Source organism: Neocloeon triangulifer, unplaced genomic scaffold (assembly GCF_031216515.1).
Source record: "Neocloeon triangulifer isolate White Clay Creek 2 clone unplaced genomic scaffold, ASM3121651v1 ptg000004l, whole genome shotgun sequence".
NCBI classification, from domain to species: Eukaryota; Metazoa; Arthropoda; class Insecta; order Ephemeroptera; family Baetidae; genus Neocloeon; species Neocloeon triangulifer.
The window spans coordinates 3,411,311-3,433,328 of NW_026775547.1; the positions used below are offsets into that span (position 1 = coordinate 3,411,311).

The 22,018-nt window shown below is 34.9% G+C and overlaps 4 protein-coding genes across 8 annotated transcripts; 2 read left to right on the plus strand and 2 right to left on the minus strand.

The window, feature by feature from the left end:
• The first annotated feature begins 852 nt into the window (after nt 1–852).
• On the plus strand, nt 853–4,168 carry LOC132193679 (pancreatic lipase-related protein 2-like). Its single transcript, XM_059614502.1, has 7 exons — nt 853–1,040; nt 1,619–1,781; nt 1,831–1,979; nt 2,611–2,871; nt 3,356–3,535; nt 3,744–3,924; nt 3,979–4,168. Exons 1-7 carry the CDS (start codon nt 977–979, stop codon nt 4,166–4,168), a joined length of 1,188 nt encoding a protein of 395 aa, XP_059470485.1. The 5' UTR covers nt 853–976.
• Nucleotides 4,169–4,518: 350 nt separating this feature from the next.
• Nucleotides 4,519–11,575, minus strand: LOC132193427 (TLC domain-containing protein 5-like). 3 transcript variants are annotated; one of them, XM_059614085.1, is made up of 3 exons: nt 11,390–11,575; nt 7,067–7,274; nt 4,519–6,086 (listed from the first exon to the last, which is right to left on the minus strand). In XM_059614085.1, exons 2-3 carry the CDS (start codon nt 7,248–7,250, stop codon nt 5,599–5,601), a joined length of 672 nt encoding a protein of 223 aa, XP_059470068.1. In that variant the 5' UTR covers nt 7,251–7,274; nt 11,390–11,575; the 3' UTR covers nt 4,519–5,598. The 3 variants fall into 3 exon arrangements, with proteins under 3 accessions (XP_059470068.1, XP_059470066.1, XP_059470067.1); XM_059614083.1 differs by lacking the exon at nt 11,390–11,575 and adding an exon at nt 10,743–10,932; XM_059614084.1 differs by lacking the exon at nt 11,390–11,575 and adding an exon at nt 9,307–9,476.
• Nucleotides 11,267–14,211, plus strand: LOC132193425 (syntaxin-5). Of its 2 annotated transcripts, XM_059614079.1 has the most exons (5): nt 11,267–11,480; nt 11,818–11,841; nt 11,988–12,358; nt 12,599–12,969; nt 13,317–14,211. In XM_059614079.1, exons 3-5 carry the CDS (start codon nt 12,013–12,015, stop codon nt 13,677–13,679), a joined length of 1,080 nt encoding a protein of 359 aa, XP_059470062.1. In that variant the 5' UTR covers nt 11,267–11,480; nt 11,818–11,841; nt 11,988–12,012; the 3' UTR covers nt 13,680–14,211. The 2 variants fall into 2 exon arrangements, with proteins under 2 accessions (XP_059470062.1, XP_059470061.1); XM_059614078.1 differs by lacking the exon at nt 11,818–11,841 and having other exon boundaries at nt 11,268–11,480.
• Nucleotides 14,199–20,715, minus strand: LOC132193426 (lipase member H-like). Of its 2 annotated transcripts, none has more exons than XM_059614082.1 (7): nt 20,561–20,715; nt 17,509–17,626; nt 16,070–16,221; nt 15,434–15,685; nt 14,831–15,025; nt 14,622–14,775; nt 14,199–14,567 (listed from the first exon to the last, which is right to left on the minus strand). In XM_059614082.1, exons 1-7 carry the CDS (start codon nt 20,646–20,648, stop codon nt 14,510–14,512), a joined length of 1,017 nt encoding a protein of 338 aa, XP_059470065.1. In that variant the 5' UTR covers nt 20,649–20,715; the 3' UTR covers nt 14,199–14,509. The 2 variants fall into 2 exon arrangements, with proteins under 2 accessions (XP_059470065.1, XP_059470063.1); XM_059614080.1 differs by having other exon boundaries at nt 16,070–16,242.
• Between the last annotated feature and the right edge of the window lie 1,303 nt (nt 20,716–22,018).

The window sequence follows — 22,018 nt, forward strand, 5'->3', positions numbered from 1 at the left end:
TATTAGATGGTCTGTCTAAAAATAGACCATTGCATGGTTAAAATGTATTGTTGAACTAAATTTTTATCATAAACAAACTTGCAAATTTTAATCAGTTCTTACAACAAAATAAGAAATAAGCGATAATTTTATGTCTCCTTTGACATTATGTATAGGGAACTGAATTTTTTTGTTGGTTTTATTTCGAAGATATCGGAAAATTGAAGGGAAAAAATCCATTTTTAGCGATTCCATTTAAATTCTCCAGTAGAATATTTCACGTCGCAATCATGATTAAAAAAATACCTTTTTTCTTATTTTCATTTCAAATTATTTTGGACAGCTACAATGAGCAGAAAATTTGCAAGCCTAAAAACCTAGAAAACATGTATTTGAGATTTGAGTATTGCTAAATAACTCGACGATTTGCGGGTTTCTTCTAATATCAGGAAATTAAAAGTGTGTTTTTATGGAGTTAAAATGTCTACTTCTGTCCAAAATTGTGTAGAAATTAATTTTTTTTAAATCTGGTATGAATACATTCAGCAGCTTCCAAATATTATTTTTCTGTGTAATTTAGTTTTTTTCGATAAATGTCAAAGATCAAATGTCAAAGAAAAAAATATATGATATTTATATAAAGTTGAAATTTAATGTATTAACTTGTATAACTTGTGTTCTTCCAATCTTTAAGATCAAATACGTGATCGGCACTTAAATATAATTTGCATTTAAAAGCAAACTCTGCGTCCGCACGCCGTCTTCCGACGGAACTGCGAACACAAAGGCCGCGCGCGATTAAAATTGCACAAATCGCGGCGGTGGCCTCCGACTGTGTGTCAGGGCGTGCAGAAATGAATGGTCTATAACCGAGTTAGTTGCACACACGCAGCGGCTCAATAACGGGACGAATCTATAGCAAAAGTGGTGCCGGCGACTTGTGACAGCGCAATACCAACGCACGTTGACTGAGTGGCAAAGTGCATGGGTTGGCACAATGGACGTGTGTCCTCGCCTCCAAAGGACAATCCCACCAACCCTCAGCATATTCGTCATAGTTTGTAAGTGACTTAAATGATTGATTGATTAATTATTCATATATATCATTGATATTCAAGTAAAAGCTCTAAAAAACTTCATGATTTAAATTACTCCATTGTTTCATTCAATAGCAATGATAGCGGTTCCAAATAAAATATAAAGACACATTGATTTAAATACATAGAATAATTACAAATAAATAGTATAAAAATGAATGATTTTATAATAATCAAAAAATTATTTAATACAAAAATGCATAAAATTATTTAAAATAATAAACTAATTTTACAAAATTTATTTGTTAAATAAATTAAAAAAATATGATTTTAAAATAAAAATGATAAAAACTACACTAAAAGCAAGAAAATTGTTTGCCTAAATTATTGCCAATTGTCATGTTTAATTTTTAACAAAAAAGTTGCGGCTAGCGTGCGTGTAGTGTGGTGAGCACCAAAAAACCGCAAATTGCCTAAATTAACACAATGTGTCTGGTGACCTCCGTCGATTCTAGACGTAAAAAGTGTCCCCATTTTAACACTTCACTGAATTGAGCAATGAGAGTAATTTTTATTTGCAAACAATTCACTTTTTTCCGCAGTTTTCTGTCTGGTCGGCCAGACTGGCGCCCTGGTCCGACCGCTGCCCAGTGGTAATTTAATTGGACCTGGAGGGACCAAGTTTGAAATTAGCTTTGGCTCGTGCCTTTTGCACCTGTACGAGTCCTGCTCTAACTCAAGACTGCTTTTTTATTATATTCCTAGGTACGAACAAAAGTATAATTATTCCGAATTGAAAATTTATTTCAAACAGTTTGGAGAAATCTAAGCACTTTCTTTTCAACTCATCCGACGCCGAATCTCTCGACGCCAGTGGATTTAACTCAAGTCGCCCGACCAAATTGCTTATCCATGGCTACAACGGCTCTCTATACTACGAACCGATCTACAATATTGCTAGAAGTAATGTAGTTTAATGTATACAAATATTTGATTATTACATTATTTTTTTAGTTAAAGAAATGGAAAAGTTTGAAAATAAAACAAATAGAAATTGAAACTGTGCACTTACTCTTTTGCTTTTTGATGACGTTTTTTTAGTGAGCTTTACACTTTTGAAAATCATCTACTTTCCAAGAGCTGAACAAGGCACTTGCACCTTCTTCATTGCACAGAATACTCCAGTCCAGTGCAGGCCATTTCTAAAAAAATTATCACTTCATCTTTCGTGTGTTGAAACTTGAAACAAGGAGAGTAAGCACACATGAAAACTATCCTAATTTCCACTTTCATACCTCGTATGAGATACATTGCAAAATATTTCATTATTTTTATTAAGTGAAATATTAGTTCTATTTTAATAGCAATTCAAATAAAAAAAAATGAGAACTTTTTGCATGTCACTTCAAAATAAATGATCTGATAAAAACATAATTATCCTAAAATGCTCACTTATTTCTCTCAAATTTAATTAGTGTAATCAATTGAATAATTCGTATATTCAAAATATAACAATTTATTCCGATATATTTATAACCTGTTTATTTTACAAAAAACCGATGAAATATTTTCGTATTAAACTGATGCTTTTCAGCATACTTGGGTGAGGTTGATGTGAATGTGGTGGTGCTCGACTGGCGGGCCTACTCGAACATGCCTTGCTACCCCAGTTCTGTGCTCAACACGTGGCAGGCCGGCCGGTGCACTGCCCACGTTCTTCAGGAGATGGCCACGTGGACGGGTGCCCCGCGGCAATTTTTCGCGGACTTGCACATCATAGGTTTCAGTTTGGGCGCCCACGTGGCTGGATTCGCCAGCGCCTACCTCAAGCCCTTCAGAATCGGAAGGATTACTGGTTTGTTTAATTTTATTACCAGACTAGCCATAGATTTAAGAAAAAAAAATAATCAGATTCTAGCCTGATTCTAACAATGAATCTCAGCAAATTTTGAAGATTTTAATTTTTTAATGCTGAGATTTTTAGTCTCATAAATAATGAAGCAAAAGGTAAAACAAAAACACTCAAAAATCCAAAAATGTATTTCACTTTTTCGTAGAATTCGAAAAGCATCATTCACAAACTTTTTTTTAAACCATTTTGCTCCTGAGAGATTTCTGTAGTTATAACTTGAGCCTAGCAATAAAAATAATTAACTTTCTTTTTTAGAAGATTTTATTTCTTGTGGAAAAAAATGAAAAAAAATTGCCTAATCCGCAACCGCAACCTGCGCACCACTGAAGCATGACCGGTTGCATACGCAACGCCTAATTTAATTAAAATGAATAATCTTACAAATTTTTTATCTTTATATTTTTTAGGAATCTCAAATTGCTTTCAGGATTGGATCCAGCATTGCCCTTTTTCGCCTCACTGAGTCGTTCATGGAAATTGGATGCAAACGACGCGCGCTTCGTCGATGTCATCCACACAAACGTCGGCGTCTTCGGCAAGATTGATAACACAGGTCACGCAGATTTCTACGTGAACGGAGGATCCGTTCAGCCAGCGTGCAACAACAGTAAGCGGAGAAAAAGCTGGCGCTCCTCCTTTTGTCAGAACAAAGACAGTAAACGTGTTTTCGTAATTTATATCAGTTGCAAAAATCATAACGCTTCGCATATTAAAAAGCATCTTGGCAAGAGAGCTAAAAAATAAGTGCTAAAATATAACTGTAAACTTTTTTATCACCATAAAATTCCAATGCTAATATTCTAATTTTATTTCAGGTCTAAGACCGCTTTGCAATCACTTGCTGGCGCCTTCCTATTTTGCCGAGTCGATTTCGACTAAGGCGAGAGGTTTTTACGGGTACCCATGTCAGAGTTTCCTTTACTATGTCCTTGGGTGGTGTGACGAGAGAATCACAAAGAAGAACTCTGCAGTCATGGGCGAATATTGCCCAAAGAGGTGATCATAAATTTAGCAAAATTTAAATGGAATTTCATCCAATTCTATAAATAGCACAAGAGGTGTTTTCTTTGTAAACACTGCAAGTCAATATCCATTCAGTTTGGGACAAGAGTGGCCTGAAGAAAGCATCGTCATTGAAGCAAATACGGCTGAAGAACTAGTCGAGTCGACGCCAACAACTGTTTTTTATAATGAAACTGAAGAGACGACAACAATGCCAGATTTGAATGAAAACTTTTGAAAAATAAATGAAATTTTACAGAGAATATATTTGAGGTTTTTCTGAAACAGCATCAAATAAATTTTTTCAATTAGTTTTATGTTTCAAGGTTCTCTAATGAGATAAAAATAATGATTAAATATTTTGTATAAAAAATTTACAGGATAAAACTGAATAAATCAACATTTAAATCTAAACAACTAGTACAAATTTTCACAATTGTGGTAAATTAAATCTTTATTATAATAAATTTTAAGGCAGTTTTTATTAATTTCTTAATTTTGATTATATTGTTTTGGAATATTAAAGTTTTTTTTTTTAGTTTTAAATTTAGAGAGGAAGATGTTCATAGAAAAAATTTAAGATATTTTTCACAATTTTATTAATGTGTAACGCATCATAACATGTAATTTGGCTACATACTGTTCAACAGTTCCAGAAGCAAAATTCTTGCCGTAGGTCTATATAAAAAACTTCACAATAAATCAAAAGAAAATCTGGTCTCTCGTAATATTGTTATTTATGCTGGCTGACTAGAAGAGCGCACTGTCCATGCACTTACGGAAAAAGGGATGTGATGGATTGTGTCAAGAAGCAAAGTAGAATGAAAAGTGATGGCATGCTATGAAAAACAAAACGAGGCGAGTAGTTGGACCCTACACGAAAGATTCTAAGTATTGCTTGTTCATGAATGTGTATTGCTACCAAGCAGCATTTCTGCAAAACACAACAACGTCTCTCAACTGACAATTCAAAGATAAAAAACAAAAACGTAACAATTTTCTAATAATTTTGTCCCAAGGTTTGGAAACTTTGACAACTGGCCAGCCAAAAGGCATACCTTTGGTGCGAATCTCAGTCCATTTAAGCCTTGTATCTATTTACAAAACGGTCATGCTGATATACATCTTGATTTAAAAAGAAACATATAAGGAAAAAAACAGAATTCACTCAAAGAAAAAATAAATAATACGGTCATTTGAACTGGAAGTAAGACCTGGAATATTTGGAAGTAAACATGCATAAACTCCAAGGACATATAAAATCCTTTTGTCCCAAATTTCGGGCATGCCGTTACAACATATATTCACTATTTTTCAATTTGAAAATACTGTGATAAAAGGGAACTGCATTGCCGCCAGTTCCATTTCTGCAATCGTCTGTTGACCAAAAGCAAAATAGTGAAACGAGCTTATTTCTGGCAAACAGAGATTCAATTCTGAGCAAGTAATAAAAACATGCAACTTAATTAATATGATCAGCACCTGCTAACGGTCATTGATTGTTTCACATTTCGTTCAAATTCAAAACTCTTTCTGTCTCTCACGCAAAAAGCGAACCCACTATCGGTGGTAGGCTGTCCAGATCCTAGTCGTTTCCAAACCCCGTGTCTGGTGATCTTTTTTTCGCAATAATCGTTTCACAGCAATTAATATTCCCAACAGGTCAGACTACTCGACCTTCTTGCTTGATTTCCGTAAGTACTTTGCGTAAAAGTAAGACGCGATGTAGTACATGAAAGTGACGGTGAGCATGTAGAACGAGGCGGCGAGCGCCTTCGTGAAAAGATCAGGCTTCGGATGCAGCAGCACCCGTTTGATTAAGAAAAAGCCGTACACGACTCGGATTAAGAAGAAGAGCGACATGAACGCCAACTCGACCACCGTGTAGAGCCACGTGTCTTTTCTTCCAGTGGTGCGAAGGTACCAGCGGGCCTGCAGCAGGGGGTTGGTGATTTCCATGCCGCCAATGCCGGCGATGCCCTCGGTGGCCGACACGCCCTTGACCAGCACCGAGCTGAGCGCCGTCAGACTGACCAGGTGGTGGATGATCATGGTGACGCCCTCGGTCTGGTAGTACAGGCACCACACCATGTCAAAGATGAAGTAGCCCAGGCTGTTGCTCACAGTGAACTTCTGCATGCTGGAATTTTCGCTACCTGAAATGGGAAAAATTGGTGAGAAAATTATAGTTTTCAACAATGGTTTTAATTTATTAAATTGCTCAAGGATAATATGGGATAATATTCGTTGGATTATAAAAAGATGAATATATTAAAAACAAATCAGAAGTTTACATAAGAGATGGGAAAATAGGTGATCAACTTTATAACCTATTTGTTGACAATAAAGCCAGTAAACTGAATAAACAAGAATGGAAAAATAAAAGATGAAATGAAACTTTTTCAAGTTTAAATTGATGTTTCAGTTAAGCAACTTTTTTTCTACTAATTTTAAACAACTTTAATAGCTATTTTTACCTTTAATTAATGAGTTATTTAACATTGCCTATTTTTAAATTTAAAAATTTGCTTCAAATCACCAATTATCAGAAAAAGTCTTTTTTAACATATAATATCTTACAACTAGTTTAGTTGAACTAAAACAAATAATATCAATGCCAATGAATAATATATTGCTATGCTTGTTCCATCAAAAAAATTAATAAATAAATAAAAAAAAACTCATAAAGTCACAAATTTGTCACATCTGTATAGTTTTTAATGTTAATTGAATCTAGTTTTAAATCTATTTTAAACAACATCTCAACCGGTCGTTACTTCCCAAATAAATCATTTAGATAATTAGGATAATTATTCAAAAATAGAAATGGTCAACAAAGAGAGGGAGACCAAAAACAAGCTCTCACAATAACATGAATCTAATTTTGTTAACTTCAGCTTCTATTTTTAAATATTCAAGAAACGAAAGACCAAATTTAGATGATACGAGTCTCGGTGTAAAATTCAAAAATAAAAGTCATCCACTCAGTTAATAGAGTTAAAAGGCCTGTTAAACGTGTTAAACAAACTCAAATTCAATGTTTGCTAAAACGCAGATCTTCTATTCTGTATGATAAATCGCGGCGTAGAAAAAATGTGTGGGCGTTTGTTTGTTTGCTTCCTTTCCGCAGTCTTACCATAGTCTTGAGGGGTTGCCAAGTAGCAGTGCCACATCGCCAGGCAGTTGGCCACACATGCGTGCACAAAGGTCACAAGGCGGCAGCTGAACTCAGGCTCCTTTTTGCTCAGTTTCTGGTGCACCAGGTAGAAGACGGACCAGAAGGTCGTCGTTATGGCAACGTAGGTCAGTTCTTCGTTCATTTTAGTCCGTGCGATTCAAACAACCTGAGAACAGAGAGAAATCAAATGAAATTCAATTATTGCATTTTCTGTTGGATATTAAAAGAATTTAGATTTTTGCCTATTTCTTTATTTTATTATGACTTGTTATGTAGTGAATAAAACAAATTGAAATTGAGAATTAAAATACATGTGTATATCAACAAACATTTGCAATGTAAAAAAAAATGACAACAATTAAACCAAAATTTACAAAAAAAAATCTCACCTTTAATTCTTTTTTTTAATTATTAATAAGATAAGTAGTTTTTATTTACATTTATAAAAGTTTTACATTGAATAAGACGTCATTATAAATCTATTATGAAATGTCAACAATTCTGTTCTGTTATTATCCCCCATTCTTCATTTTTAGATTGTTGAGATAATTTAAAAATTTTCATTCTTGGTCATTTTTTGAATAGGAGGTAAAAAATGATAGCCATCATTTTAATTTTGATCTTGATCCTGATCTTCCCATTGCTGGTTTTTCTGGAATTCGCGTTTGCTCTCTTTGGAATTTTCTTTTGGATCGGATTCGTGGTCATCACCATCACACTTCTGACGATGGATATCTTGGCCAGCATGGCAATCTTTTTGCCAGTGGTCGGTGAATATTGTTCTTTTTTTAGTTCAAAACGCTAAACATTCCCTGTCAATAGATTTTCTTGATCTGGCTGATCGCCATGTGTTTTGGGGGATGTTTTGAAGAGGAGCCTGTGTATTTTGAATATTACTAAGAAGTTATCTTCCGAGCCATCGGCAAAAATAATTCCTGAGTTTAGCTACTAAAGCATTTTTTAAATGGCCGAATGAAAGATTTGATAGGAATTTGCTAAATTTGCATTATTTTGTTATTTTCCTCTCAAAGTGATTTAGGCAGAATAAGTGATTTTTTTATCGTGTAATTACTATCAAAACTTTGGTACCCTGTTGATTGTTGTGCAGGTTGCATAAACTATTTTCTCTTTGATGAACAAGCACCGAATAGTTACAAGAATAGTTATTATATTCAGCATGAGAAGCAAATTTGGTAGTTAAATGAATTCCGATTGACGTCGATGGCTGTACTTTCTAAAGGTTTAAGAATAATGTTGACAGTTTATATCAAGGCATTAATATAAACACTTGCAGCTATTTATAAATCAATCGGTGCTTTTCTGCATAAGAATTTTATAATTATAATTAGTATAGCAAAAACTTGTATTATTCAAATTGATTTAAATTTCAAATAAATTTCTTCAATGTGTTAAAAATTCAAATGATATTGACAAAAAGTATCAAAAGATTTTTAAATTTGGTACATTGAATTTGTTCTAATTTGTTTAAAAAATGAATAAATGTTTCCAATTCTAATCTTGAGCGAGCAAAAACTATGTTTCAAAATTAAATTTGAAAGATAATATATTTCTTTTTGGATAGAACGTGGTAGAAATCTCAAAACAATGCATAGAATTAAAAGAGGTTTATAATAAATTATCTATTAAGACAAAAAAATTTTGACAACATTCGCTCACAATCAGAATTATGCGCTGTATTTTTCTCTTCAAAAGTAATTACATAAATATCATACCATATGATTGACTGATAAGTCAAGTTCCGACTCATTCTCTGATTAAAAAATATTACTCACTGATTGTGAGAAATGAGAGGACGAAAAAATGTGAAAGAGACGAGGTGACACTCCACCCATTGCGTGATGGATTAGCAAACAAAAAAGTATGAAAGCTCCGGGCAAATACGCCACTTCTTATCTTCACAGATAAAAAAAATTGGATTTATAAATTTTGAGCTAAAAATATTTTTGGTCGGGGCAAAAATGTTATGGTCTCCACGTGGAATAAATATTAACGTTCAATTATCAAGGATAAGTTTTCCTCAGCAATTTTTTTTTTTTAATTGACAATAATTTTTACACACAAAAAAATAAAAACGATTATTTTGTCATCTCGATACAGATTTGAGTGAAAATCTTAAATTTTCAAACCAGTTGTGAAATTAAGAAGATAATTATTCAATTAAAATGAGCTCGACTCACCAGCAAAAGTGTGCGACCCACCCGTGCGACACGAGTCTGGAAGCAAAACTGAAAACATGCGATCGCGAATTGCGTGCTTCATCTCGGCGCGATTGGCGCAAGAAAAGTGCAGCTGACCTCGCGCGACGCATAGGAAGTCATGTGCCGGGAGTGACTTGCACAGCTAGACATTGACCTTCCCACAGGCCGGTCTGCCCAACATTACATTTCATTGCGGACGAACCAAGCTTGCGACGAAATTATCGATCCGGCCGCGCTGCGCCCGCGATTTATTATCAATATTTTATTTCACCTCCCCTCGGTGGGTGCAGATTTAAAAATAGAATTTGAAAAGACAATTGTCGCGGAAGAAGTGGCGAAAGGCGAGCAGGAAAAGTAGTGGCGGAAGAGATTGCGAAACTGGTTTTCTCGATCTTAGCGCGGAATTGCGTCTTCTGAACGCATTGCATGGGAAAACCGAGCGACTTTCAACCTTTGGCACTGTGAGAAGTTTATCACCAAATTACGTGTTTATATGTCTCTGCTGATCCAATTTTATGCAACTGACCTTTCACAACTTTAAATCAATAAACATGATGTGTGCAGTGTGCAATCAATTAAATGCCGATGTCAACAAAATAGCAAATATAACTTGATCAAATCATTGCAAGCAATTCAGCGTCTTAAAATTAGGTTTGGTTTCTCAATTGTTAGTCGATTATAGAGAAAAATTAGGAAATAATTTTAATAATTCAAAAATTGTATTACTTCAAATAAAACTGGCAAAAACAACTGATTCAAGTAGACCCTGGGTCACATTTTAATGACAATATTGAATTTATATTATTAAAAAAAATGAGCTTAATTATTTTCTGGTGTAGAAAAATAAAAAAAAGAGATGTATAAAACATTAGGCCAATTAATTAATCTCCAATCAATTTTCATTTTAAGTCAAATTTAGCTATTTTTGCAACTTTCCGAGTTTAAAGATGCAACCTGTCAAACAAAAGAGTAGGGCGGATTGCATAATCTGCTCTACTGTCACTTTGGTACATACGCGGATTTAAATTTTGTTTCACATGCAACATTGCTTAAAATCAGTTAAAAATTATCATTATGTAAAACTGATTGAAGAGGCTTGTATAGATAAGAAGTGAGAATAATTATTAGGTCAATATGCAAACAAGTAATGTGTTGTTCTTTTACGCGATAAACTAATTTTGATTTTTTTTTTTACCAAATTTTGAAATGCAATCAAATCCTTCCATCAAAAACCAACGAAATTTCTCCGAATCGTAGATGATAAATGTACCAACCACCAATTATATAGCAACACGTCGTACAAATCGCGCCTTAAGAAAAAAAGAGAAACTCGTAAAATGCAGTGACCACAGCGCACTTCCTGGATCTGCATGCACAATCAAAAATATGTTTTCGGGATTTTCGGGAGTTTTTACCTAATAATTTGCAGCGAAGTCGACGAGCCGACCGAACGACCTTCTCATACGGAAGCTAGAGATTCTTCATCGGGGGCGATCGCCGTTAACAATTGTCAAACAATTTAATTTAATTCGCCGCGATCACCAGCACAAATTGTGCTGCATGCGATTTGGTCCGTCCTGTGGCCCCAAATGTGTCCTCTGAAAACATATGCTGATTTTAAGAGTGGCCAACGTGAGTCACTCCATTCGTCACACTTCCGCCGGCTATTTCTGCAAAAGTTGCCAAAAATAGAATGTGTAAACAAATAATTTCATTAGAGGCGATCGATTATTGCACATAATTCGCTTGCGAAACAGATGCTTATTAGATTAAAGTAATTTCACCTTGGATTTTTCTCTATTTGGTTGGCGACATGTGTGATAAGTGGGCGTGGTAAATTGCCAACTTGTATTTCGGTTTATATTGACAGTTCCACAGTGACCGGGTTTCTTTACTTTTTTCAACAATGAAAAGATTGAAAACCGGTAAGATTTTACAAGCAAACCGGTTTATACCGGTTTTACGTGTATCTCGCAGTGAAAGTTGACGTTTGACGTATGCAGCTTCAAAAATTGCGAATAAATTTCCTTTTTTCGACAAAATCAGTTCACGGTGAATTTACCTGCACGCCGAAATAGCCGACCGAGCCGCCGAGTGCGTCGTCACCGTCCGAGAAAGAATCCAGGCACGGAATCCAGAGGAAAACAGACGAGGTTTGTACGTCAAGAATATCACTTCTGCTCAAGTGGGCGCGATCTAGGGTGAACTGAGGGGCTTTAATTGTCTGACTAATTGAAATGAACGTCAGGGGAAACCTTTGAAAATTGCCAACCGACCAGAGAAGATCGATTTGTTAGAATTAAAAGGGCATGGGAGTGAGAAAATTGCTGACTTTGTGGGAAAATGTTTGTTTTGCCCAAACCCAAGGTTGTGCAGATTTTTCCGCTGACACAGCAGCTGGAGAAAGATTTCCGCTTTTAAATAATAAGATAAACATGTTTTAAAGCTCGGAATTCCATGAATCGTCTTGATCTAGAATTTTAATTTCAGCTTACAGAAGGGAAAAAATGGAAGGTATGGAAAGTGTTTAGTTCAGATCTAGATTAGACCTTTTTGTCTTATGCAATAATTTGTGGCACTTTAACTAGTTCTCGGTTTAAGTTTTTCTAATTATTCAATCAAATTCCTATCTTTTTAATAGCAATTATTTCCAATTGCAGGCAGTCGTGAGCCTGTGATGAGCAAATGACCGCTCGCAGGCGGCGAGGTGGATCCGAGTCTGAGAGCAGCGAGTTGCTTGGCGCCTCGAGCTCGACGTGGACAACTCAAGCGCACCACCCCTCGAATGGCCTGCCCCCACTAGAGCCCTACGTCGACCCGACCATGGCTTCAAGAGACCGCACCAAAGAATTCGCGACCACCGTCCGCTCTCTGCAGGGCAGGGAGCTGACCAGAGTGGTCAACAATGTGGCCCCAAAGGACCCCCGACGGCAGCAGAACCTCCACAGATACGCAGAGTTCATGTTGATAGCCAGGACAATTGGAAAGAACATAAGCAGTACCTATTCGAAACTGGAAAAACTGACTCTTTGTGAGTATTTTTGATTGAAATTGTTGAAGTACTCAGTAAAAGAATTCACCAAGTAAATTAAATATTAAATAAAGTTTAAATCAACGTATTTTTGTGGCTAAATTTTCTATTTGTGTAATTTTCATACTTAAAAACAAAACAAAAACTTTTTAATAATTTCTCGATAAGAATATTGTTATATATAAATTTTAATTTGATTTCAAATTCTTAACCAGAGGAATTTTTATTTCCTGTTAACAGTGGCAAAAAGGAAGTCCCTTTTCGATGACAGGCCTGCCGAAATCCAAGAGCTGACGTACATCATCAAAGAGGACCTGAACAGTTTGAACCAACAAATCGCCCGACTGCAAGGCGCGGCCAAAAGCCAGAAGGACAACACGTCCCGCAAGCACCTCATGAGCCACTCGTCCAGTGTGGTGCTCACCCTGCAGTCCAAGTTGGCCTCCATGTCGACCGAGTTCAAGAATGTGCTGGAGGTGCGAACGGAAAACCTAAAGGCGCAGCGGTCCAGACAGGAGCAGTTTTCACAAGCGGGAGCTTTGGCTTCGCTGCCACCTTCTGCTCTCACTTCCGGACCTCGACAAGGCTCTGTTTTACTTGCTGAAGAGCAGGTAAGGAAAATTTATCATTAAATTGAAACAAATTTAATAGCAAATAATTTATATTTGATAAGAAAAATGAAATAATTTACTCTAGATGAATTTCTTAATTAATTTTTTTTTTAGTCCATTTCCTTTTATTTTTTAATAAGAAATGAATATTTTATCCATCTAAAAGCTACGTTAAATTGAAATATTTTATTCCATTTAAAATGCAAAGAACTATTATTAAAAAAAGGAATGGACAACAATTCCAGTAGAAAAAACCTTGAATAACCCTATATTTTTTACTTTTATTTTCAATTCTAAACAAATTTTAAGTAAGAATTTTAAAAAACAATTAAAATTTATTATTCCAGGTTTCGATTGAGATGGGTGGTGCTGTGGCTCCACCGGCTTTGACCCTGCAGGGCCAGCAAATGCTGATGCAGGACGAGACGGACCAGTACCTTCACAGTAGGGCAGAGACGATGCAGAACATCGAGTCGACCATTGTGGAGCTCGGCGGCATCTTCCAGCAATTGACGCACATGGTGAAGGAGCAGGAGGAGATGGTCGAGCGAATCGACACCAACATTCAAGACGTCGAGTTGAACGTGGAAGCAGCGCACGGGGAGATCCTCAAATACTTCCAATCCGTCTCGTCGAACCGGTGGTTGATGATCAAGATTTTCGCGGTGCTGATCCTGTTCTTCATTTTCTTTGTTGTGTTTCTGGCCTGAGAAACTGCAGCTGGCTGAGAGAGAGATTCCTAGTAAAGTAATCGATAAAACCCAATGTGAACTGAAAAAAAAACCATCAAATTGTAGGCTCGAGTTTTTTACCCAGAATTTCAGCAAGGCTGACTGCGACTTTATGATCACCGTTTTGCAAGATTGAGATTTTACTATGGCTTATGAGATATTTACGATTGTTTGGTAGATCCTAGTACGTTATATATTCTCGAGCTTCTTTTTATTTTAAATCATATTTTATCAAATCATTATTCTGTCGGTCTTCTCAGTTCTGGGCCAAATTGCTCCTCATATATTGCACTGAATTGTAAATTATAAAAAAATGGGCCTTTTACAACAAGAAGTGAATTCCAAGCATGGACTCGTTTGGGACTGCCGTTCTTTTTTGAGGCTGTGCGAACTCAATTTGTCACACTACGATATATACCTTCACACCATTTGTATCCAAGTATTGGAATAGGATGCATTTGTTCTGATTCGTTTCAGCATAATTAATAAATTTATAAGTCGTATTAATACATGTTTGAAGTCTTTATTTCGCTTCTCACAAAACTACAATTCTACAGACGTTTGTACAAATTGACTCTTAAAAACTAATAAGCGTTGGAGAATAAATTAGAACTAAATAGTGGAACTTAGGCCATCAAGTGCAATTCTACCACAATTATTTTTGCAACTCAATTTGAACATAATTTTATAAATTTCCACACCCTTTCATTAATAGGAGTGAGCTAAGTTATAAAGGCCATTGGCAAGAAATGCAGTCAAATTACTTATTAAATCTGGCAAACTTGTCTAAAAACTAAAATTATAGGAAACTAGAACACGGAAAATGGCGCGGCCCAGTTTGTGCGCAGGTAGAAATTTCCCCGAGCACTGAAAACATGAGTTGATTAAATTTTATTTTCGAATTGATGAACTTCCACTCACGTCATGTTAGTGTGGATCCCCATTGGATTTCTTTGGTTGTATTTGCACCTCGCATTGAGGAAGTCATCATACGAGGTGCACTTGGTCCCGATGAACTCTCCGCCCCGCAGAGATTCCTCGAAGAAACGCCACGACCTCCAATGACTGCACGTTCCTGAATTTCAATACGTTAAAATTGATTTTTTTACAGTTATTCTAACTAGCTTTACCAAATGAAATCACGTTGGCGCACCCAGGCTGGAAAAAAGAACCGCCGTTTGGGTAGAAATCGACGTGGCCTAGGGGTTGAGAGTAGCCGTAGAGACCCCCACAGGTGTGAATCACGTCGACAAATTCGGCGTCAGATGGGTCTAATTTGTCTGCTTTGGGGCGGCTAGTAAACAAGGGATATGCAGGATCTAGGCCTGAAAAAATTATAAAGAAAAAAAAATATTAAATATTGATCAATAAATAAATTTACTTCATCTCAGCATGATAATAAAAAATAATTATCAATTCTCACAATTGATAAATTTTAAAAATTTCTTATTATTCATGATAATGTTAATAATTGTTATAGCTTCAAATTATTAATTATGCATCGTGGACTTCAATACCGGGATAATTTTTCACGTTAATAAAAAATATAATTATAAGTTGATCAATATTTTTCATTTTTGCGAGTTACGGATTTTTCTACAAATAATATATAATTTGCTTTTTTAAACTTTTTTCGCTCTAACTCTAACTGTTTAAATTCTCAATTTTAATTTATAATTTTGAAATACGTGTTAATAAGAGATTTAAAAAAAGCGTGATTTTCGCACTTATACCTGTGATCCTGGGTACCCTTCCGACGGTCATGTACTTTGCAGCAACTGCGGTGACATGTGCGCCCAAACTGAAGCCGATGAGATGGAGCGTGTCTAGGCGAATGGCTTTGATATTGACCAGGCGGTCAATCAGTTGGGCAAGGGCCATTCCGACTGGCCGCACGTTGTTGGCCGCGCTCAGGTACCATGGGCCGGCGGCCAATTTTTGCCAATCGACGGCGATGAAATTGTAGTCGCCACGGTAAAGGAAAGCTGAGATTAACAAGGAAAAATATTAAGTAAAAAAACCAAAGTATTTATGATGGACACTTTAATAAGTCAACGCCAAAATTAAAGCGCCAAAAAAGATTGTATAGCAAGGTCAAGACGAAAGCAATTTATTTTTTGTGGCGCCGCGACTCCTGTTGTGCTCTTTTATCTTTTACAATTTTTATATTTTTTCAAAATGCAAAGTCAGGAATTCCGTACGTCACGCAAATGATAATAAATTTCTATTGTCCCTCTTTTGAAATTCATCAAATAGCATAATATTTTCTGTGAGAATTCGCATAAGAGCCAACAATAGACGCGACCTTCAGGGTCTTTGAACCACCGGCCGGATGTATAGTGGCGAATTTTGTTTTCATTCAAGCTCACCTGCGCGGAACGCCCTGATGCTGGTGCCCTTTTCGCCCTCGAGGAATCCGTGCGTGTATATGGCGGTGGGCAGGCTGGCGTTGAAAAGGGATCGCAGTTCGTCAGGGTCGTCCTCCAGAGTTAGCAGCTGGTGCGGCGTGTTGATCGACGACCTGCAACCAGGGTACGCGCAACTGCTGAGAATAAATCATGATTTCTCTTGGAGAAATTTACAAACTTGCAAAATTTAGTCCTTTTGCGCTAAAGTTGGTTTTTTCGATTAATTTATTAAGAAAGTTAAAATTATTGCAGTAAAAAATTTTGACAAAATATTAATTTGATTTTTGATAATTCAATTTACCTAAACAGGGCAATTTAGTGATAAACGCTTTAATAAATCTGGCCTTTTTTAATATAGGTTTTTTTAATAAGTAGGTCGTCGCCATCAATTCAAATTAATTAATTTATTAGCCTTCTCTAGACAGTTAATTAGGTGGATTTCAACTCAGAAAAATCCATTTTTTTTTTGTAGATTTTTTAAATATTTGAAATTTGAAATAGAGAAATAATTTAAGATGAAATTTTAAGATCAATATTCCACGAAAAAGTAAAATTAAAAAAATCAATGTCATATAACTGAAAAAGAAAATTATTTCACTTTTTATCAAACCTTTGAAATTTTTTTCATCTTTATAACATAATCATTATGGCCATAAATCATTTTAGCAACCGACAATAAAAGATCCGGGTTTTCCAACAATGCTAAAAAGCTCATTAGTATTTCAAAAGCGAGCCTCTCTGCAGTTCTTTGATTCTTCCTTCGTAACGCATTATTTTCGCGCTATGCAACTTTGGCAAGATTCAACACTGCAGATAAAAGGAAATTAAAATGAGTGACGGCTGCTCTCATCTTATTATTCTTTCTTTTGAAAACACTTAGTGACGCAACACCGCTTCTTTGATTTGGAAAACGTCCAGATATAAAGTTTTTGCGAATCAAATCGGAGATGCATACGAAAATTCGCGATAATGACGATGACTGCACAGTTTCGGTCGCAATGTCAAGGGCAGCGGAACCGCGCAGGTGTAGTTCACAAAACAGGCGGAGCGCGGAAGCAATTTGCAAAGTTGAAAATCGTACTTTGAAAATTTATTCTTTCAATTATTTAACAGTCTATTCAAAATTAATTTTTATAAATTTCCTGGTTGAAAAAAAACTGTCATTTAAATTTTGATTGATCTAAAATTTTAAAATACAGCCGGCTTAATTTCAGCCAAGGTTAGATAAGTAATAAATAAAATTGTGCCTGAACATTCACGCTTGCTTATTAATTCAACGTGCAATCATTGCACACTCACATACGGACGTGTGGTTTTAGCCTTTATAACGCCTGAGGGATAAAAATGAACTGCTATTTATTTATCTGACTGTTTTTCTTTTATCTTTGGAAAAAACTCACTTTCGAGGGTACGCCTTGAAGAAAACATCATTGAAGTTGACAGGGTTGCATCTGCCCAGAGGGAACGACCTCAAGTAGATACCCCCGACGTCGATTGACCTCCCCAGACTTCGGGTCACTGAAAAAGAGATAAACTTTGATTAGTCATCGTCCGCAGATACGCAGCAGGAAAACACAAATACGAAAATAGAATTTTGCATAATATAGTACGCATTTATTTTTATCAGCAAAAGATAAACTTTTGTATGAATGATTCATGCAGCAAAGAAGTGGTTTTAGCGCGAGGCCGCGAATTGATTATAACGCATCATAATATATTATGACGCTAATACAGATTTATTTCGGCGTGAGGTTTATTTATACAGTCATAATATTTTTATTCATGTAGATGAAAAGAATGACTCTAAAAATTATTCATTCTTTCCAAGTGATGAGCTCGTTAATAGATACAAAACTTAAAACCTATTGTATAAATAATATTATTTTCGTTTAAGATGTATTATATAAAAAATATAGATTATTTTTTTAGAGGTATATCTTCCTTTTCCTTCTTACGTCATCAGTTATTATGCTATAGTTTATATTTTATATTTAATGAGAATGAATGTTTGAATCATTAATTTGCGACAGGATCAAAAACACAGAAGGTATACAACTCTAACCATTTTCTTACTATTACTTGTAATATCCAAGTAAATATAAATATACAATCAAAAAGATACTTTAACAATTTCTAATGCAAATTGAGACAGTTATTAAAACTGATGATATCATAGAAATTATAATTTTTAAATATAAATAATATATATATACTATAAAAATATCATTAATAAATAAAAAAAATGTTATTAAATTATAATTTTAAATATTTTAAACTAGAAAATTTTTATTTTTTAAATTTAACTATTTTAATAGTTCTTTGTTTAAACAATAAGAGGGCAGCAAAAGAGATTATTTATTTTTCCATCAAATATATTTGGAAATTTTTAAATATTTTGTACATATATTTCATTATATATAATTATGAATTAATAATTAAATGGATTAGATGACTTCGCTAAAAAGATTGAACATAGGGCTCTTTCATCTTTCGGTTTAAACTTCAGCCTCACGCCTCACATATGTTCAACATTGTCTTTTTTTTTATAAAAGAGATTTGTATCCAGAAAAAAAAATTGTAATGATTAAGATCAATAAAAAAAATTTATGTAATGAAAGCAAGGTAACAAAGATAATAGTAAACACAAAAAGTGCATGCCAAAAAGTCCTTTAAAAGTGACAGCCCGATCATTTTATTTCGCACGGTCCGCGGTCGCTCTCCGCAGAACAGACATAATTATCGCCGAAAATTGCACAAGGTTTGAGTTTCAGGCTATGATGCGAGTGCGGTGAGGATGAAATATTATTGTGTCTGTTTATTTGGCGAAAAATTCACGATGAGTATTGCTCAAATAAAAAATCTTCGCTGAACTGCATGATGTTGCATTATTTTTTATCCTTTTGCCTTTTCCTAGCGAAAATCGCACTTTCAAGGATAAATTTTCACCGAAAAGTAGCTGCTGATTATTTTAGTACACGGAAGGAGCTGATTAGCGGAATTGGCCAGAGGAAGAATGAATAATGCTGCTTAAAAATTAGATACATCGAGATCTCCCGTCGATTAATTTTCTATTCAACTAAACGGCGCCGCCTCGCCTTTCAATGTCAGCCGGTTTTTTCACTGTAAATATTTAACCCGAAATAGCAGAAATTTCTACGTTTCCTCATCTCCATAATTTTTTAACAAGACGCAAATGTCAACCTTTGATGATAGGAAGTTAATTCCACCTAAAATTTTGTATTCACTGGTCCGTTCACTTTTTTTTGCAAACAAAAAGTCTGCGCAATAAAAAAAACTCATATTTGAAACAGTGCACGTGCAATTTTTTATTACAGATACAGAGTGATCTCTTCTATTGAGCGAAAAATTCCCAGCCACACGCATGCATTGGACCAGCGCCAAAATGGATTACGTACGGACAAGGAAGTCAGATTGACGTGCTTCATATTGATGCGCGCGGTATGATAAAGCAAAAGCAGCAAGAGAGCATTTATTGAGCTTGTAAACGTCAGTCGTCAACCGGCGCATGCAAATTCGCCGGTGAATGAAATAAAAACAGCATGTTTGAGCAAATCTTATAAGAATCGGAAAAAGAAAAAAAAATCCAAAATATTATATCGAGTCAGAATTGAAAAATATAATCAAACTTCAAATTTTCTTGCTTTGTAAATTTTGAATATATTTTGAATAATATTTGATAAAAAAAGGATTTTATTTTGTCAAAATTGGCTTTAAATGAGATCAATGAACCGAATTAAAAGTATTTTTTCTTTTCATGCTGAAGCGAGGGGATCTGAAAAAAAGTCACTTTAATTTTCTTTCGACTCTCTGCTGTTTTTATAAAATAAATAGTTTGATCAATTGGCGATTTCAATAATTGAATTTCACATATTTTTTGAGTGTTAATAGATAAAAGTGTAATGTACAACATTGAAATGATTATTTTTTTAACAAGTCCTTAAAATTATTTCCTCCAGTAAGGTAAATTGAAGCATAAAAGAAAAAAAAATTGTATGCATAAAAATTTGAGCGTTCCCTGAGTTCCCTCTGCTCTTTTTTTAGTTTAGTTTGAAACAAAAATAAAGTTTGTAACGAAAAACTTGAAAATTTTAACCCAAAATTAATATGTTTTCAACAAAAAAATCTCAAATTACTTCCCTAAAGAGCCTAGATCAAAACAAATAGAGTTAATCACTCCTCTGCATCAAAACAACGCTATTCCGAGCTAAAGAAATTGACAAACACCGCGGCCGCGCGCGTTAATGAAAGCCGAGCGTTGGCATGGCATTCACATTGACTCTTGAGACTGACGCGCGGCCCCCGTATGTGCACAGGATAATTCTCCGTCAACGTTTATAAAGCTTGACCAAGTCGACACTGACACAAAACGGGCATGCTTGTACAAATACACACCTATAAATTAATAAAGAAAAAAATTATTGACAAACGCACCTGCACACAAGGCGTTTGTGATGAACCCGGCGTCGACCCACAGCACGAGGCCAAAGGTCACCAGCAGCACCTGAAGAAGGCAGGCCATGGTTGCGAGTGTGTGTCCGGAGGGACCGACCGGTCTGGTCCGAGAGCAGGACCGCGAGAGACTGACGACCACGGCCCAGCCTCCCTGCCATTATCTGCGGCGCGCGAGTCCTTCAAGGGCACACTCGGCTGCCTCAGCATTGCATTGCGCTCCACTGAACGAATCCGTCGTGATTCACTCTCGTGCGATTCCCGCGCACTTGATCTCGCTGCTCATGCGGTTATTACAATTGCATACATTGTACTTCATAATTTACCCGTAATTTACCAATAAATAAACTGGAGAACAGATTTTAGATGATAAACTAGCTCCTATAATCATGCAGTTGTTTTTTAGGCAAAAGATTTTTTTGCACCAGATTTTCCCAAATTATACGGAATAGTGAAATAAATTTGTGTTCATAAATTTATGAAAATTATAAAATTTGATTTAAAAATAAAAAAAATTGCTAAAAAATATTTTTAAGGCTTACATCTTACATGGTATTTTGTAGGAGTATGACTTGCAAAACTCGATTGCCAAAATACATTTTGGAGCAAATTAAAATGAAAAATATTTTTTCTTGCTAATTGTATAATTAAGAATAATTTTTTATTATTTCAATTCATTAGTTCAGCCAGCTAAAATAGTTTCTTGTATGAATATTTTTCAGCTTGCGGCTTCGTTCTCCAACGGTTATGCGCACTTTTTTATTGTAACGTGTGCAGGAAAAACGAGTTATTTTATTTTTCAAATGGAAAGAGTTAAATAAATGTGAGAACGAGAAAACGAGAGTGAATAATTATTTTTAGATTTGTCAATAGCGTAAGTAAGTATTAACGCATCTTTCAACCGGTTTGTGAAATAATAACATAGAATCTGTTTTTTCTTATCAAATGGATTGTAACAATCAGATAAATTGCATGTGTTTATTTTAATGATTTTCATCACGTTGAAAAACTCATACAATATAAACAGGATTTGACTAAATAGTTATCAAGCCGTTCTGTATAAAACCATTAAATTAATTTAATTCATAAATAATTATTAAAATATATAATCTATTATAAAAATATACAATCATTTAAACTTTTATTCTGTAATTTGTCATTCTTTTTTACTTTTTTTTTTGATTTATTTGCAAATATAATTTTAATTTTGATTAATTAAACGTTTAAATTGTTTAAAAAATAATTTTTTTAATAGATACTAGATCTTTCAAAATTATTAAAAAAAAAACCATTGTGTCATTCAACTAACTGTTAAAACTGTAGACAAGAATAATTCTTCATTTATTTTCCTCCACGCAGCGCCTTTTTCTATAGTTGGTTATAATTCCTCAATTATTAATTATATTTTGGTAATTCAGAGACAAACATGGCCATAGAATA

Excerpts from the sequence above, each read along its gene's own strand:
- LOC132193679 (XM_059614502.1), top strand. The coding sequence starts at position 977 with ATGGACGTGTGTCCTCGCCTCCAAAGGACAATCCCACCAACCCTCAGC. Across the intron at positions 1,980-2,610 it reads GATCTACAATATTGCTAGAA|CATACTTGGGTGAGGTTGAT; the intron begins GTAATGTAGTTT and ends GATGCTTTTCAG. Across the intron at positions 3,925-3,978 it reads GGCGAATATTGCCCAAAGAG|CACAAGAGGTGTTTTCTTTG; the intron begins GTGATCATAAAT and ends TTCTATAAATAG.
- LOC132193426 (XM_059614080.1), bottom strand. The coding sequence starts at position 20,648 with ATGGCCTGCCTTCTTCAGGTGCTGCTGGTGACCTTTGGCCTCGTGCTG. Across the intron at positions 14,776-14,830 it reads CGCCAACGTGATTTCATTTG|GAACGTGCAGTCATTGGAGG; the intron begins GTAAAGCTAGTT and ends ATTGAAATTCAG. Across the intron at positions 14,568-14,621 it reads GGGATCCACACTAACATGAC|TGCTCGGGGAAATTTCTACC; the intron begins GTGAGTGGAAGT and ends TCATGTTTTCAG.
- LOC132193427 (XM_059614085.1), bottom strand. The coding sequence starts at position 7,250 with ATGAACGAAGAACTGACCTACGTTGCCATAACGACGACCTTCTGGTCC. Across the intron at positions 6,087-7,066 it reads GGCAACCCCTCAAGACTATG|GTAGCGAAAATTCCAGCATG; the intron begins GTAAGACTGCGG and ends TTCCCATTTCAG.
- LOC132193425 (XM_059614079.1), top strand. The coding sequence starts at position 12,013 with ATGACCGCTCGCAGGCGGCGAGGTGGATCCGAGTCTGAGAGCAGCGAG. Across the intron at positions 12,359-12,598 it reads ACTGGAAAAACTGACTCTTT|TGGCAAAAAGGAAGTCCCTT; the intron begins GTGAGTATTTTT and ends TCCTGTTAACAG. Across the intron at positions 12,970-13,316 it reads TTTTACTTGCTGAAGAGCAG|GTTTCGATTGAGATGGGTGG; the intron begins GTAAGGAAAATT and ends TTATTATTCCAG.